The sequence below is a fragment of the Schistocerca serialis genome, chromosome 3 (genome assembly GCF_023864345.2).
Source record: "Schistocerca serialis cubense isolate TAMUIC-IGC-003099 chromosome 3, iqSchSeri2.2, whole genome shotgun sequence".
Taxonomy (NCBI): Eukaryota; Metazoa; Arthropoda; class Insecta; order Orthoptera; family Acrididae; genus Schistocerca; species Schistocerca serialis.
This window is the reverse complement of record NC_064640.1, coordinates 407,716,319-407,730,473: the sequence shown is the minus strand read 5'-3', so window position 1 is coordinate 407,730,473 and position 14,155 is coordinate 407,716,319. Positions and strand designations below refer to the sequence as shown.

General features: G+C 36.9%; 1 protein-coding gene across 1 annotated transcript in view; it reads left to right on the top strand.

The window, feature by feature from the left end:
• The window catches only part of LOC126470270 (hemicentin-1-like), an 808,493-nt gene that overhangs the window by 646,390 nt on the left and 147,948 nt on the right, over positions 1 to 14,155 (top strand). The window contains exons 44-45 of the mRNA XM_050098010.1: positions 2,088 to 2,227; positions 9,606 to 9,779. Of these exons, the coding sequence (XP_049953967.1) occupies positions 2,088 to 2,227; positions 9,606 to 9,779 (314 nt within the window). The remainder of the gene's footprint in view (positions 1 to 2,087; positions 2,228 to 9,605; positions 9,780 to 14,155) is intronic.

Sequence of the window (14,155 nt, the reverse complement as noted above, 5' to 3'; positions counted from 1 at the left end):
TCTGAAAATGAAGTTGTGGTGATAAAGAATATTAATTTTTCAATTTTGAACCAGATTCAGGATGCACAACTTAAATGGATCCATAATACAGTTATCTGTCAGAAGCTAGACTAGTATCAAGGATCTCTTAAGTTTTCTCTGGAGATGGAAAAGCACATCTTTTTTTTTAAATTAATGACTAAATATTGGAACAGTTGATGTTTTTAGATTTGAAATTTATCTTTTATTCATATATGCTTCTATTCACAAATGTTTTTATTCATGTAAATGAATAATGGTTCAAATAAATTTTCTTATTTGCCATTCATGAATAATGAATAATAATATTTATCTGTATTTATTATTAATCGTTTAAATAAATTTTACTCACCTCTGTTTAGGAAATGTGTCTTGGATACGTAACCACATATATGCTTGTTGTGCCAAAGACATACCTACATCTACATTTATACTCCACAAGCCACCCAACGGTGTGTGACAGATTATATGTACTTATCATGTCATATACAGCTAACCTTAGTAATATTATAATATTTATTTCAAAATCTTCTTGTTTTATTAATGTCTAAGTATGAGTTATCCTGCTTGGGATGCACTGGAGCCATTCACAAAATTCAAAAATTAGGTTTTAACATCGTTGACAATGAGGTAGTTAGGGATGGAGCACAAACTTTAATTGGGGAACAAAATCAAATGTGTCCTTCCTGTAGGGATCATCCAGCATTTGCCTTAATCAGGTTATTGAAACCACAGCAAATCTAATTAGGATGGTCATATGTGAACCGGTAAAGGACCACCTTGCTTAGTCTTAAAATTCCCAGATGTCATACTTCTGTGGTGTTATGTGTCTAGCAAAATGAATTGAACATGATGTTCCACTTTGCTTAGTCCAAGATATCATACTAGTATGATGTGTTTCTAATAACATGGATTTAATTTGATGTGTATTGCTCAAATAAATATGGCCTGATAACTTACAGTACCTTTGTTGCTAATCTTAGAAAATTTTATTGCTACACTGTTCTGACATTTGTTTAAATTTCCTGTGCAGTACACTCTATTTCATTCAAATCATTTCTAGCGACTCACCTCTCTTTCAGTGACTGTTTGTCATTTGTTTTAACAGATGGTGTTATACAAGATTCTTTCAAATCATGTTGCTCCATAGAGATACAGACAGGGTTCTTGAGACAGCAGGATGTATTAAATTTGGTCAAGCCATTCCATTGCTTTTTTGTAGAAGTGGTGATACCTCATTGGTAACCACTGACGCCGATAAATAACAAATCATCATCTCAGACTGAAAACAGAACTAATAGTCCAGTCTACCAGTGGACTGCTCATTTGAAAAGAGACATATTTTCTGTGTTATGCATTTTATAATTAGGTTGGGACAGTCCAAGATGAGAAAACCACAAGCAACATTTCACCCCCATTTGCTATTCATTTCTTCATTTGTGGACATCCTCAACCTTCATGTAGGCAGCTGTTAAAAATACAGCATATGAACAACAGCCTCACAATACATTTACTCTTCTTTGAATTTTTTCATGAAGAATCAGGTACAATTTGAAAATAATAGTAGAGTTTGTATATATAACACTAGGAAAAAGTGGTCCCCATTGTCCACAACTTACACTGATTCCTCCACAGAAAGGAGCAAATTATTCAATCATAAAAATATTCACCATCTCCCTTGTGAACTAATGGTGCTGGCACACAAAGAAAGTTTTAAAAGCAAAATATAAGTCTGCCTACCCCACAGAAGAATTTCTGAATAGACAGTAGTTTGGTGAAATTTGTCAAATTTTGTTGTTGATTGAAATTACAGCAAAAATCCAGTTATGTAAATGGTCAATATGTAGCCATGTTTTTAAAGAGAAATGTGTCTCATTTGTAAATCCAATGACACATTCGACATCACTACAAGTTGTCACAAAATAATCTGTGGAACACACAAGAAAGTAAGCTGAACTAGGGAGGGAGGGAGAGTGAGAGACAGAGCTGGCTGTGTCAATAAATGTAAGAGTGTTGTGAATGGAAATGAAATTAATTTGAGATAATTGCAGTGCTCCATTTATTTTCAGTTGATGGTGGCTGGTCTGAATGGGGTGCTTGGAGTCAGTGCTCTGCTACATGTGGCCTTGGAAATAAGCAGCGATTCAGAACATGTACAAGTCCTATGCCAGCAAATGGAGGAGCTTTCTGCAGTGGTGAGAATTTACAGGTGTGCAATAGTTTTCATCATGAGTATAGAATATAACATGAATTTACAATGTAACAAAATGTAACAGGATCAGTAAGTTTTACATTGTCCGTAACATTCATGTGACCACCACCTATGTTCAACATCAACTTTCAGTATCCAGTCACAGGCTAATGGCAACACTACCAGTGGAGAATACATAAAGCATGAAGGGTGGGGTGAGGGGGGGGGGACCCAGAAACTAATGCAGTCATTATCATAATGTAGAAACAGGGTGATTTATGTGCATCCACAGTTAAGTTTGTAAGCAGTTTGCATGCAACTATGATTAAAATATACTATGCATGGCAAAATGGGGCTATCCAAAACCAGCGCTAAAGTAACTGTGGTGCACCACAGGCCATAGATTACATGGCGGAACAAGGGTTGTGAAGATGTATGTGGGTGAGCAGATGTGCAACCATTGAACAACTGACCACCTAGATAAACCTAGGAGCTACCAATAGAGTCTCCTCCACAGCCATTCAGCAAATGTTGCTGGGAATGAGCCTCCGCAGCAGGCACCTGGTTCATGCACCCCTGCTTACTGATGTTCATCAGCAATGAAGGCTGGAATTTGCATTCCATTACCACAACTGGATGTCTACTGAATGATGGCACATGGCCTTTACAGACATAACAGATTTTATGCTTAATTGGACAGAAAACAGGCATCTTGCAACAATAATCAGAAGGATCCAGTCCAAGGGAACGAGCATTATGGTATGGCAAGTGTTTTTGTGGCATTCCCTGGGTGATCTTATCATTCTGGAAGGCACAATGGCTTAACACAAGTATCTAATCTTGGTTACCATATCCACCTCTGTTCACAGGTTATTTTTCCACGACATAATAGCGTCTACATGTAGGATAATGCAACATTTCACACAACTTACAGTGTATGCGTGTGGCTGGAAGAGCACTAGGATGAGTTTACTGTACTCTCCTGGCCACCAAACTCCCCAAATTTATACTGAATTGAGAATCTGTGGGACCACCTTGATCAGGGTGTTTGTGCCATGGATCCTCAATTGAGAAACCTAGTGCAGCCATTCATAGCACTGAAATCAGCATGGCTCCACATCCCTGTCAGTACCTTCCAGAACCTCACTGACTCTTTTTTTTTTCATGTCTTGCAGCAGTCCTTGCTACAAAAGGTGATTTTTCAGGCTTTTGACCTGTGATCACTTAAAATGTGACTGGATAGTGTACAAAATGTACATGCTGGTTTTTTGGGTATTAGTATCAGATCAATTTCATCTTTGATCTGAAAGCAGTTGTCCTTCAAAAGCAGTTATGTAACAGTAAAAACATGCAAGTATGTGTTTTATATAGAACTATGTCAAAAAATGTTAACTAAAGTGTGGATGTCATTTTCCAGCTTATAACACAAGCATATTGTCGAATGACTACATACGAGTATTACACATGTAAATGAGCAGAAACAGAATAGGCCATTAGCATGTCATAGCAATTTAGGCAGATTGCTCCTCATTGCAGAAAAACAAGAGCAAAGAGTGCTTATGAATAATGAAACATTTTGTGCAGTACTTGATGAGAAGGTAGATTAGTAAAATATTTCTAAGTAAAGAAATCATTTTATACACAATATTATAAACATACTGGACTGTTTTATTTAAAAATCTTGTTAATAAGTATCCTGATTACTTATAACAGTGTGAATAAACCCTTGCAAATCAAATTATTTGAAACATAATTGATCATACTAAAAAATAAAAACTATTACTTTCGAGAAGAGCAAAACAGACTCATAGGAAGCCATACATATGCAGGTAAGACACCAGAGAAAACAAGTTATGCTTTTAATTGGTGTATTAGATCTGAATTTTGTGCCCATTGACAAAAAGTGATGTCACTGGGAAGAGATGGTTGTACTTTTGAAGTTAAGATACTCAGCATGTGGAGTTGCTTCAGGAGTCTGTGATTGTGTATGGTATGTGTGTGATGTGAATTAGTGAGACCAAAGGAATCCTCTTGGACTCCCTATCCATGCAGTATCAATCTTATTGAGACACTGCTTTCTGCATTATTTGAAGTATGGAGTAGGTAAAATGGTAAAGCTTTAACAAATTTCAGCAAATCGTCCCAACAAAATGTAACAATTTTTGTCGTAAATTACTTACTGTCTGATTAAACTGTACTTTACAGCAATAGTATGATATATAGTCTTTTGTATAATCAGAAATTAAGAATGAAATTGATGGCTGTGAGGTAAATCATAATGCAATCACCTTCCATAAGTTCATAACCTCACGTTTTTCCATATTTGTGAATTTAATTTGGTTTGTTGAAAAACTCTATCTCCTGCAAAATATAGTTTTTATTTCTCATATATTTAACCCATAAATGTTTTGGCACCTATATGTAAGCTTCTGTGAGTCTGGTTTTCATTACTGTAAAACATTTAGTTCATTTTCTGTTTTAGTCCTAATAGTTTTTTTTTCACTCATTGCTGAATGCCCATAAGTACCACAGTCAACATTCTACAGTCCACATTGAGTTTCGGCCAAATTGTGTCCTCTTGCTTTGATATATTGAAAACCTGCGTATATATCAGGAGAGTGGAATTTATTTCTCCAACCAGTGTAACTAGCTTTTACACAAAGGCAAAGTACAAAGGGTGGTCATAAACTTTTAACTATCACTTTAAAAAAATCAAGTTATTTAATTCATTTTGTGTACAAATTGAGATCTCTGTGCCACATTGCCATAGTGTGTGACAAGAGGAGCATCATTGATGAAGTGGAGACAGGCTGCACCTCTTTGTTGTGGCTGTTCTAACTGTGTGCTGCGGTGCTGCTGCATGGGGATTTAGGCTGCACCTCTTTGTTTTAACTGTTCTAGCTGTGTCCTGCAGCGCTGTTGTGTGGGGATTTCAATGTATAGCAGGACTGCAAACATATTCATAGAAACCAAAAAACTTATTCATGTAATTTTATTTTTTTGAGATGATAATTAAAACTTTATCACTGCCCCTTGTACTTACTTTGCTTTGTCTATGGGCTATGCTATTTTGTTGTGTCTCATATGGTGGCACATTATTGTACTTTGTAAAGGTGCTTTCAATGTGTTTCAGGACTGCAGATGTGTACCTATAAACAAATTAATTGCATAATCTTACTTTTTTGAGACGACAATTAAATCTTTATGACTACCTATCATAACAACCTTACAAAGTGATTAGATTATCCATATACAAATGATATGAGGATGTTACTGTGCATTTGTAAGCTGTATTCAGTCATATTTTATCAATGATCTGCACTTACTTTTGACCTCATGACTTGTAAACACTTTTGTACATGCTTCAGTAGATATAAGTATTTGCTATGTAGTCAACCTCTTAATGGTCTGGGCATTTAAAATCATTTGTTTGTTTGTTTAATGGACCATTGACAAAGAATTTAACAAATGTACCATAAAAAGAACATAAAAAAGTACACAGTGGAAAGTTCTTGGACATACTCATTCATCAAAAAGCAATGCTGAGATACAATAGTCATTGCTAATGTATTTAATCCTAGTGTGGTGTGTACAGAACATCTCCCAGCTTACTGTCAGGCCATTTCTTAACGCTGGAAGTGATTTCCTGTTCAGCACTGCACTCACACAACAAGTCCTTGTCTGTGTTGCACCAATGTGGCGGCATTTTTGTATACCTAAAATTATTTGAAAATGATTGAGTTGCTTTCACAATGTTCCTGGTAAAAATTCAACCCAATCCCAACAGCAGGCCATTCACAAGCACCTTTAAACAAAATTGTTGAAATATAGATTCTTTTAATATTTGAGTGAGTCAAATGAAAAAATTAAACGTATTTTTGCATGTGATTTACTGAACAAAGGTGGAACAAAAACGTATCACCTTTTGAAATAGTCTCCCTGACATTCAACGCACTTCCTCCAGTGCACAAGAAGCGCACAGATTTCACTACAAAAAAATTATTGTGGTAGTGTGTGCAGCTACTCATGCACCATTTGCTACACCACGCGGGATTAGCCGAGCGGTCTAAGACACTGCAGTCATGGACTGTGTGGCTAGTTCCGGCGGAGGTTTGAGTCCTCCCTCAGGCATGGGTGTGTGTGTTTGTCCTTAGGATAATTTAGGTTAAGTAGTGTGTAAGCTTAGGGACTGATGACCTTAGCAGTTAAGTCCCCTAAGATTTCACACACATTTCAACATTTGAACCATCTGCTACATTTCTTCAATGGAATGAGATTTCTTTCCTATTTGAGTTGTCGAAACATGTGCTTATCACTTCAGACAAGGTTTGGAGAGTATTGCAGATGTGTAAGAGTATGAAAGTGAAGGTAATAGTAATTGCAAGTGTTTAACAGGCACTACACGGTTAAGAATTCCCGTTTTGCAAAATGACACTGGCATTCAAAATTTCCATGGCAGTTTCATTTGATTGCAGATTGAGCATGAGTTTTCAACAACTCAGAATATGATGTACTGATCATGGTGTTTCCTCTAACCATATAGTGTTGCAAGATGACTCACTGCTCATCCCAAAAGAGAGTCAGCAAAACATTCTATGCAGATGCCTGCACATGGATCTTCATGGACTTTGGTGCTGACTCATTTTGTTTTGGGTTGGTAGGAGACCCAGGTTTCAACTCTTGTAACAATTCTTAGAAAGGAAGCCGTCACCTTCTGCTTCAAAGACCTGCAAAACTTCACAGATGTCAATATGTTACTGTTTTAGTTCTGGAGTGAGATGCTGTGGCACTCACCTTGCAGACTCTTTGTAGAACCTAAGCACTCTTAACTTCCTACTCCATTCATACATTTGCTACAGTGACAAACATGCCACACCGTACTGGATTGCTGTTCTTTATTGGTGAATGTCGCAAGTGGGACAGCCATTGTAAACTGGTACTGTGGCAGTGTTTTGCTTGTCTGTAGTATGCTCCCACTTGCTCACCAGTCTTTGAAGCCCTTGTAACTGTATTCCCAACTTACAGAACAATGGTGTGGGAAATTTAATGTTTATTAGGTTTATGAGGTTTTCATTTGACTCTCCCCAGTAATAGAGGAGTGAAGCTGGTGGAAACTAGCTGGGGCACCAATTAGTCAATGTTCTGGTATGTGATTCAGGACCTCAGGTTCTCAGCTACAAGGTACCATGTGCCTTTTGATAAAGTAGCATCCATTCAAATGAAGTCACTGTGCAGTTATTCACTGTTGCCAGAAATATTGCAGTTGGTTTGCCTCAGCAAGAAATATGTCTATTTTTTTTAATCACTTTCGGTGTGAATATACTCAAAAGCTACAAATAAGATCATTATGGTAGAGTACATTCTCAGTGTTCTGTATAAAATTAGAGCTTGCAATAAAATGTATAATGTAATTGCCAATAGCGGTATTACACTTTTTCCCAGAGAAACTGATGGACATTGACTGTCTTCACCACCATAGTAATGCATGAAATTGAAAAGAGTGACAAGGAGACAGTGGAAAACATCATCAATATTTAATTTGTAGTTAATTAAAGCTTAGCACAGTTGCTGCTGAGTAGTGTTATATGGTACTCAGCTCAGTCAGATTAGTGTGGAAGACTCTGAATTGGTGCAGAAAGTTCATTTTCCACATGCTGGATCTGTAAATTTTAATTTCTCATACTCTCAACAGGTTGAAATGTCAATAGCAGAATTTCATCTGTCTTTGACAAGAGAATTTGTAGACTTATATGCAGGAGAATAGTTAAAAATAAAAATAAAAATAACAGAAGTGCCAATACATGGTTGTACAGTTCACTAAAAACTGAAGGTGCACCATGAAACCAGATACGTATATTGAAACATTGAAAAATCCATTACATGCTGTAGACAGGTTTTGAAACTGTCATTGAAAGTGCTGACAATGGTGTGTATCAGAGGAACATTCAACTGAGCAAACTAATAAGTTATGAGACTGAATTGACAGCAATTGCTTACCTGCAGGAGGAAAAATGTGTAGTATTGGTGACAGACACACATAAAAGAAAACATGATACAGTACCTAGCCTTTGAAACTGATGGTTCCTCCATCATGGAGTAGAGTTGGTGAGGTTGGAGAAGATTAAAAAGGAAGAGCAAGTGACTCAGACTGAGGATGATGAAGCCCCTTTAATGAGGAGAATCATCACCCTTATTACAGGTGTTTCCCTCTCATCCTGGCGTCTGAATGATAGAGATTGGCTTCCTTTTTTCTGCTGTAGTTCCACGAGTGTGACGAGTCTGAGAATGGTGGCACAACTCATTGACTTGTTGTCTCTTACAGAAGTGTGGAGCAGTGGAAGGCTAGTCAAGATTTAACATGATCAGTTGTCAGGATCAGATGGTCTATAATAAATCTGTCTGTTATGAGACTGTGTAAGATGAATGGTAAGTGGTGCAGGTAATACAAATGCAAATGTGCTCCAATAGAGGACAAGTGGTATTGAAAAAGTTCAGTGCTATAGCCCATACTTCAGATAATAACCATACAAAGTTCTTCCTGTGTAGGCAAAATGGTTGTATTCTTGCTTATTCCACCTCCACCGTGACAAAACATATGTGCTTAGTCAAACAAAAACTGAACATAGGACAATGTCAGTGTCATTTTCCTGCGAACAAGAAGTGCACTATTAGTATATTCTTTTGTTCATAGTAACTTGTGTTTATGAGCTAATAGTGAATTGTGTAGCTGATAATTCATTTTGGCAACTTTTTTTGAGGACTGTTATAAATTTATTTTAATAATTAATAACCATTTAGAGAATACACTTTGTCCTTATGACCTGTTTCCTTATACTCTCATTATAGGCTAAGTGAGGTGTGTGTGTGTGTGTGTGTGTGTGTGTGTGTGTGTGTGTGTGTGTGTGAGTGTGCATGCATGTTTGTAGAACAATATTCAGTGCTGACTGATCAGTCATTGTATTGACAAACAATAACTGTCATGCCAAATGGTTGCACATGTAGTGACTGTACCCAACAATAGATTCAAGTGATGAGCTTTCAGTTAGGGTGGAGACTTACGACCTGCAAGCTCATAGATGACATCACAGGACTTGTTCACAAATTTAATGCAAGTACACCAAGCTCATTTCTGATCTCTGCTGAGTGACCTGTCTTTCCTTTTTAATCTTCTCCAACCTCTCGCCCTCTCTATTCTCCAGTGAAGGAACTATTAGTTCCAAAGCCTAGCTAGCTTGTCACTTTCACTTTTCTAGGTATTTATTAGGGATACTACATATCCCTCCTCCTAAAGATAAGTAGTGACAAAGGGTGGATTGTGTGGTTTCATCAGATTTATGCACTTTGTATTAACATAAACATAGCATCATTTAAGATCTCTCTGTTTCATGTTTTACAGGTTGAAAAATGCATATTAAGAAGCTGTGATAATGTACCAATGTATGCTGCTCTTCGGATAAGAGGACATTTGAATGGAGAAAATCTAACTGATTATGTGATCTCTGCTAATATTTCGGATTTTGGTTTGAAGAGAACAATTGAAGCATCTGTCAGTGACGTTTTAAAACAACAGGTAAATATTGGACATTAAACATATGATATTTTCTGCTTGCAGTGGTACTATTTAAAATTTATCCATTCTTAAATTACATTTGTTTATTCAGCAGTGAGTGCTACAGCCGCATTATATTTTCAGATTTCCTATTGCTTCCTTAGTCAGTTTTCTGTCATAGATGGCTCTCTTCACTTTTGTAAATAATGCTATTGAAGACAGTTAAACACAGTCTCAGGACTTGTAGTTAAAGAAATACATTTAATAATGATCAGACACTGCTGATAAACTTGTAAGACAGTTATGAATATATTCATAAATGCTATTAGTCACTTTTTCTCTTCAAAAATTACAGACTTACTTACTTATACTAGCCACATAAACCACAGCTGGTCCATGGCCTTATTCATTCCAGCCTTCCACACCTTCCTGTCAGCTGCTCCTTCATCTCCCAGATCCAGTATCTGCATGGCTGCCATCGTATAATCCTTCCATCTCTTTTTTCCCTTTGTCTCGTTCCCTCAGCTTCTCCATCCATCACTGCCTTTATTACTGTGTTCTCACCTCTCCTCCTCACATGTCTGTCTTTTAGTTTCCACACTTACTTCTATGTCAAGTAGTGTGTATAATTCTCTGAGCTCTCTGTTTTTGCTTATTCTCCATTGTTCATTTTCTTTCAGTGATCCATATTTTTCTCAGTACCTTATTTTCAAAAGTGATGAGTCCCTTTTTTTGTCAGGGTCCATCTCTGATATTCTTATTTTTGCCTGCCTGGATACTAACTTAGTTCTTATAATGTTATGTATAGCTCCTAGCTCCCTAGCTCCTAGACATCTTTGCACCCCCCCCCCCCCCCCCCCCCCCCCCCGCACTGCGGCTTGAACTCTCATTACAATCACTTGTTCAATAAGGTTTTGTTGGTTGATTTTGACACCAAGGTATGTCAATGTGTGTGTCTTCTGTATTGTTAGGTTCTAACTGAGCTCTTCTTCCTATTACCATGAAGTTTTTTTTTTTTTTTTTTTCGTTTTTGCTTCAACCTACATTATTAGTTTTTTCCATCAGTACAGCTTCCATTTTCTCCAAGTCTTCCACGCTCTTTTGTATCACCACAGTATCATCCACAAAAGCCAGAACATTTATCTTTTTCCCTATGGAGACTTCTACACAGTCTTGTGTTACTATCCTTAGGGTGTTGTTGACTGACAAAAAGAACAGGGTTGGTGATATAATATCTCCCTGTCTCACTCCTGTTTTTACCAAAATGTTTCTGAGAATTCCCTGCTGTACTTTCACACTACACTTTGATTCCATCACACAGCTCTGTCAGCTTGTCTGGTACCCCACACTCTGGCATTAGCCTCCACATCCCCTCTCTAACAGTGCTGCAATATGCTTTATTGAAGTCTATAAACATACAGGAGGTATCTTGAGTGTGCTCCCAGTTCTTATCTAATATTTGCCTTAGTGTGAATATTTGGTTGGTTGTTGAATTACCCTTTCTGAACCCTGATTGTCCTGTGTCTAATATTTCTTCAGTGTATGGGCTGAGCCTGTTCAGTATAATTCTTGATGTTATTGTATAGCACATATATAGCAGAGACATCCCTCTATAGTTTGTGTCAACATTTTGTATCCGTTCTTATATGTGGGACATACAGCAACAGTTTTCTATTCCTCTGCCATTACTTCTTTCCTTCACACCTCTTTCATCAATTTGGCTTGCCATTCATATGTTTTGTCTCCCCCTTCTTTGATGAGCTCTGCTGATATCGTGTCTATGCCTGGGGCCTTGCCATTTTTCAGTCTTTTTATTGCCTCCTTCACCTCTCTCAGAGTTAGTCCTTCAACTAATGGTTGTACATTCTGGTTGTTTTCTGCTCTGTTTTCTTTGTCATAGGTGTCTGCTGAATTGTTCAGCAGTTCTTTTGAGTAACTCCTCCAGTTCTGTAGATCTGCTTCATTTGTAGTGACCAGTTTGAAAATTATAAACAAAAAATTAATGTTTATTTCTCTATCTCATGTATTTTACTTCTTTTGGTTTTTTGGGAATTGTTACACTTTAATGTCAAGGATGGGATCAGTAATGTTACTTCACTTCCCATTTTTCTCATTAAGATTGTTAATTACTTTAACTTCATATTCGTTTGTGCCTCAATAGTTGCAGCAGATTTAAAGTCACTGTAATAAACACATTGTTTCTGGAAGCTGTGTAAATGCAGGCCTCTGATGTACACTCAAATTGTTGATAAAAATTGTGTAGGGGGTCAATGTAAAAGAGACTGTATAAGCTCTAAACTATTCCAATATGAAGTCCATCTCTCCTGTATACAAAGGCAACAGCGAAGCAATGAGGTGTAACAGCTTCTACTTAAAAATTGTTAAGATTTTCAGTTGCACCTGTAATATAATTTATTACAGCATCACGTGGAGTGCAATGTGTAACATCAACATCTGCTTCTTTAGGTACAAACCTCAGTATTATCAGAAAGTGATGTAAGTTCCTGCAGTTATACAGAGCCTTTGCCCTCAGTTTTTATTATTATTATTATTATTATTATTATTATTATTATTATTATTATCAGTATCAGGGGGTGAGAAAGAACAGACTAGAACACATATGTGGAAGTAGGATACTGAGGTGTACTAGAACCTCTACCAAAAGATGTGTGACATGATTGTACATTATTTGTTTTATTGCATAGAGTGAGAACACCAAGAGCAGACTGCTAGTCCTCACTTTCTCTCCCTCAGATATCTTCTCTGTGGGATGTCAGAGGTTTTGACCTCTTGAAGCTCTTGATGTTCCAACACATACAACATATATGGTGATGTTCAGTTAGTACAGCTGTAGGAGAAACATTTGCCACCAAATAAACACTATCTTTATTGCTTCCAAAATCTTTCAGTTCTTAATCAAGACACCAGGAACCTCATACACTGATTCTATCTCAAGGATCAGTAACATATAAAATTCTAGTACTTCAAGCTCTGTTAGCAGACCTACTAATCAGTTCTGAATGTGCTACAGTGTTCATGATTTCATAATTTCTCGATGAATTGTTGTTCATCATTAGTGATTCAGTATTCTGTACATAATGAATAAGGTTTTGATTTCACAACCTTAGTCATCTTGTCTTGACAGCTTACTGTTGCTTGTGACAATTTTCTGCCGTGTTTATGAAAATCACACTCATATTTCCAAATGATCATTCACGAGAAGAGGTTAGTCTATTTTAAATCAAGTACTTTTTGCATTTCCTTGCATGCTACAATGTTCTCTTTTTAGAGCAGGTATCATTTTAGTCCAATTTCATCATATTGTCTTATTACCAATTCTATGTGATTTACCAGCCATGGCAGGACAGACAGCATCAATTTGACAGTAATATTACTACAATAAAATGAATACAGTATTGCAATTTAAACTATGATACTAAAATGCATACTATGAAACATAAAACTAAGAGCTAGCGTACAATATACTTAACAATAAGACAATCTATATCAGAACACAGTAAAATAGCAGAATTCCTGCTGTTTTCAATGGTACTTAGTTGCAGCTGAAGTAGACACTGTTCTATCACCACAGAAGTATTCTTCAGTACCATACAAAGGTTGCTCTTTTAATATACTCAAAATTTTAGTTCTAAATTGTTCAGTTAGTGATGACTAAATTCCTTAGGTAGAGTATTCAATAATTTTAGGGCCATGACTGGGAAGCTGTTCTGTGTCTTAGATAATCCACATCTTGGCTTGTCTCTACTGCTTTTATACCAAGTCCTATGTTGATGAACTTCATTTCTCTTTCCATAAATCTCATGAATTATCGTTGTGTGAGCTAGGCAATTGAAAAAATACAAACAATCCTGTTGGAAGAACATCCGCAACTAAGCATTATACCAGAGGTTGAAAATATAATTTCAGTTGTAAATTTCTTTTATTATCACAACCAGTTTTGGGCTCTCATAAGCCCATCCTCAGGTATCACAACTGTGCAGTCGTCCCCGAGTGCTGCAGTGACGTGTACTAGGCACGGTGTGCTACCTATGAGCACAGAACAGTCCTGTGTAGAGGCCCTTTTACAGATCCCTGTGGCACATTGTGTTTTAACTTCATTTCACCTGAGTCTGATCATTGCACTGATACAATCTATTGTCTGTTATTTAGGTAGGATTTGAGAGTTTGTAGAACAGTTCCCCCAATAGTATATGATTTTTGCTTGCTGAGCAGGACCTTATGTGGAATACAATCGATTGCCTTACTAATGCCACGGAGTACCAGTGCTATAGACTCCTTGTCTTTAGTGGCTTTGAGTTTGTTATTTCGTAGTTTTACAATGCATTTTATATTAGCTAATTTAGTGGTATACCAGCTCTTTAGTTTGACAGTTTTCT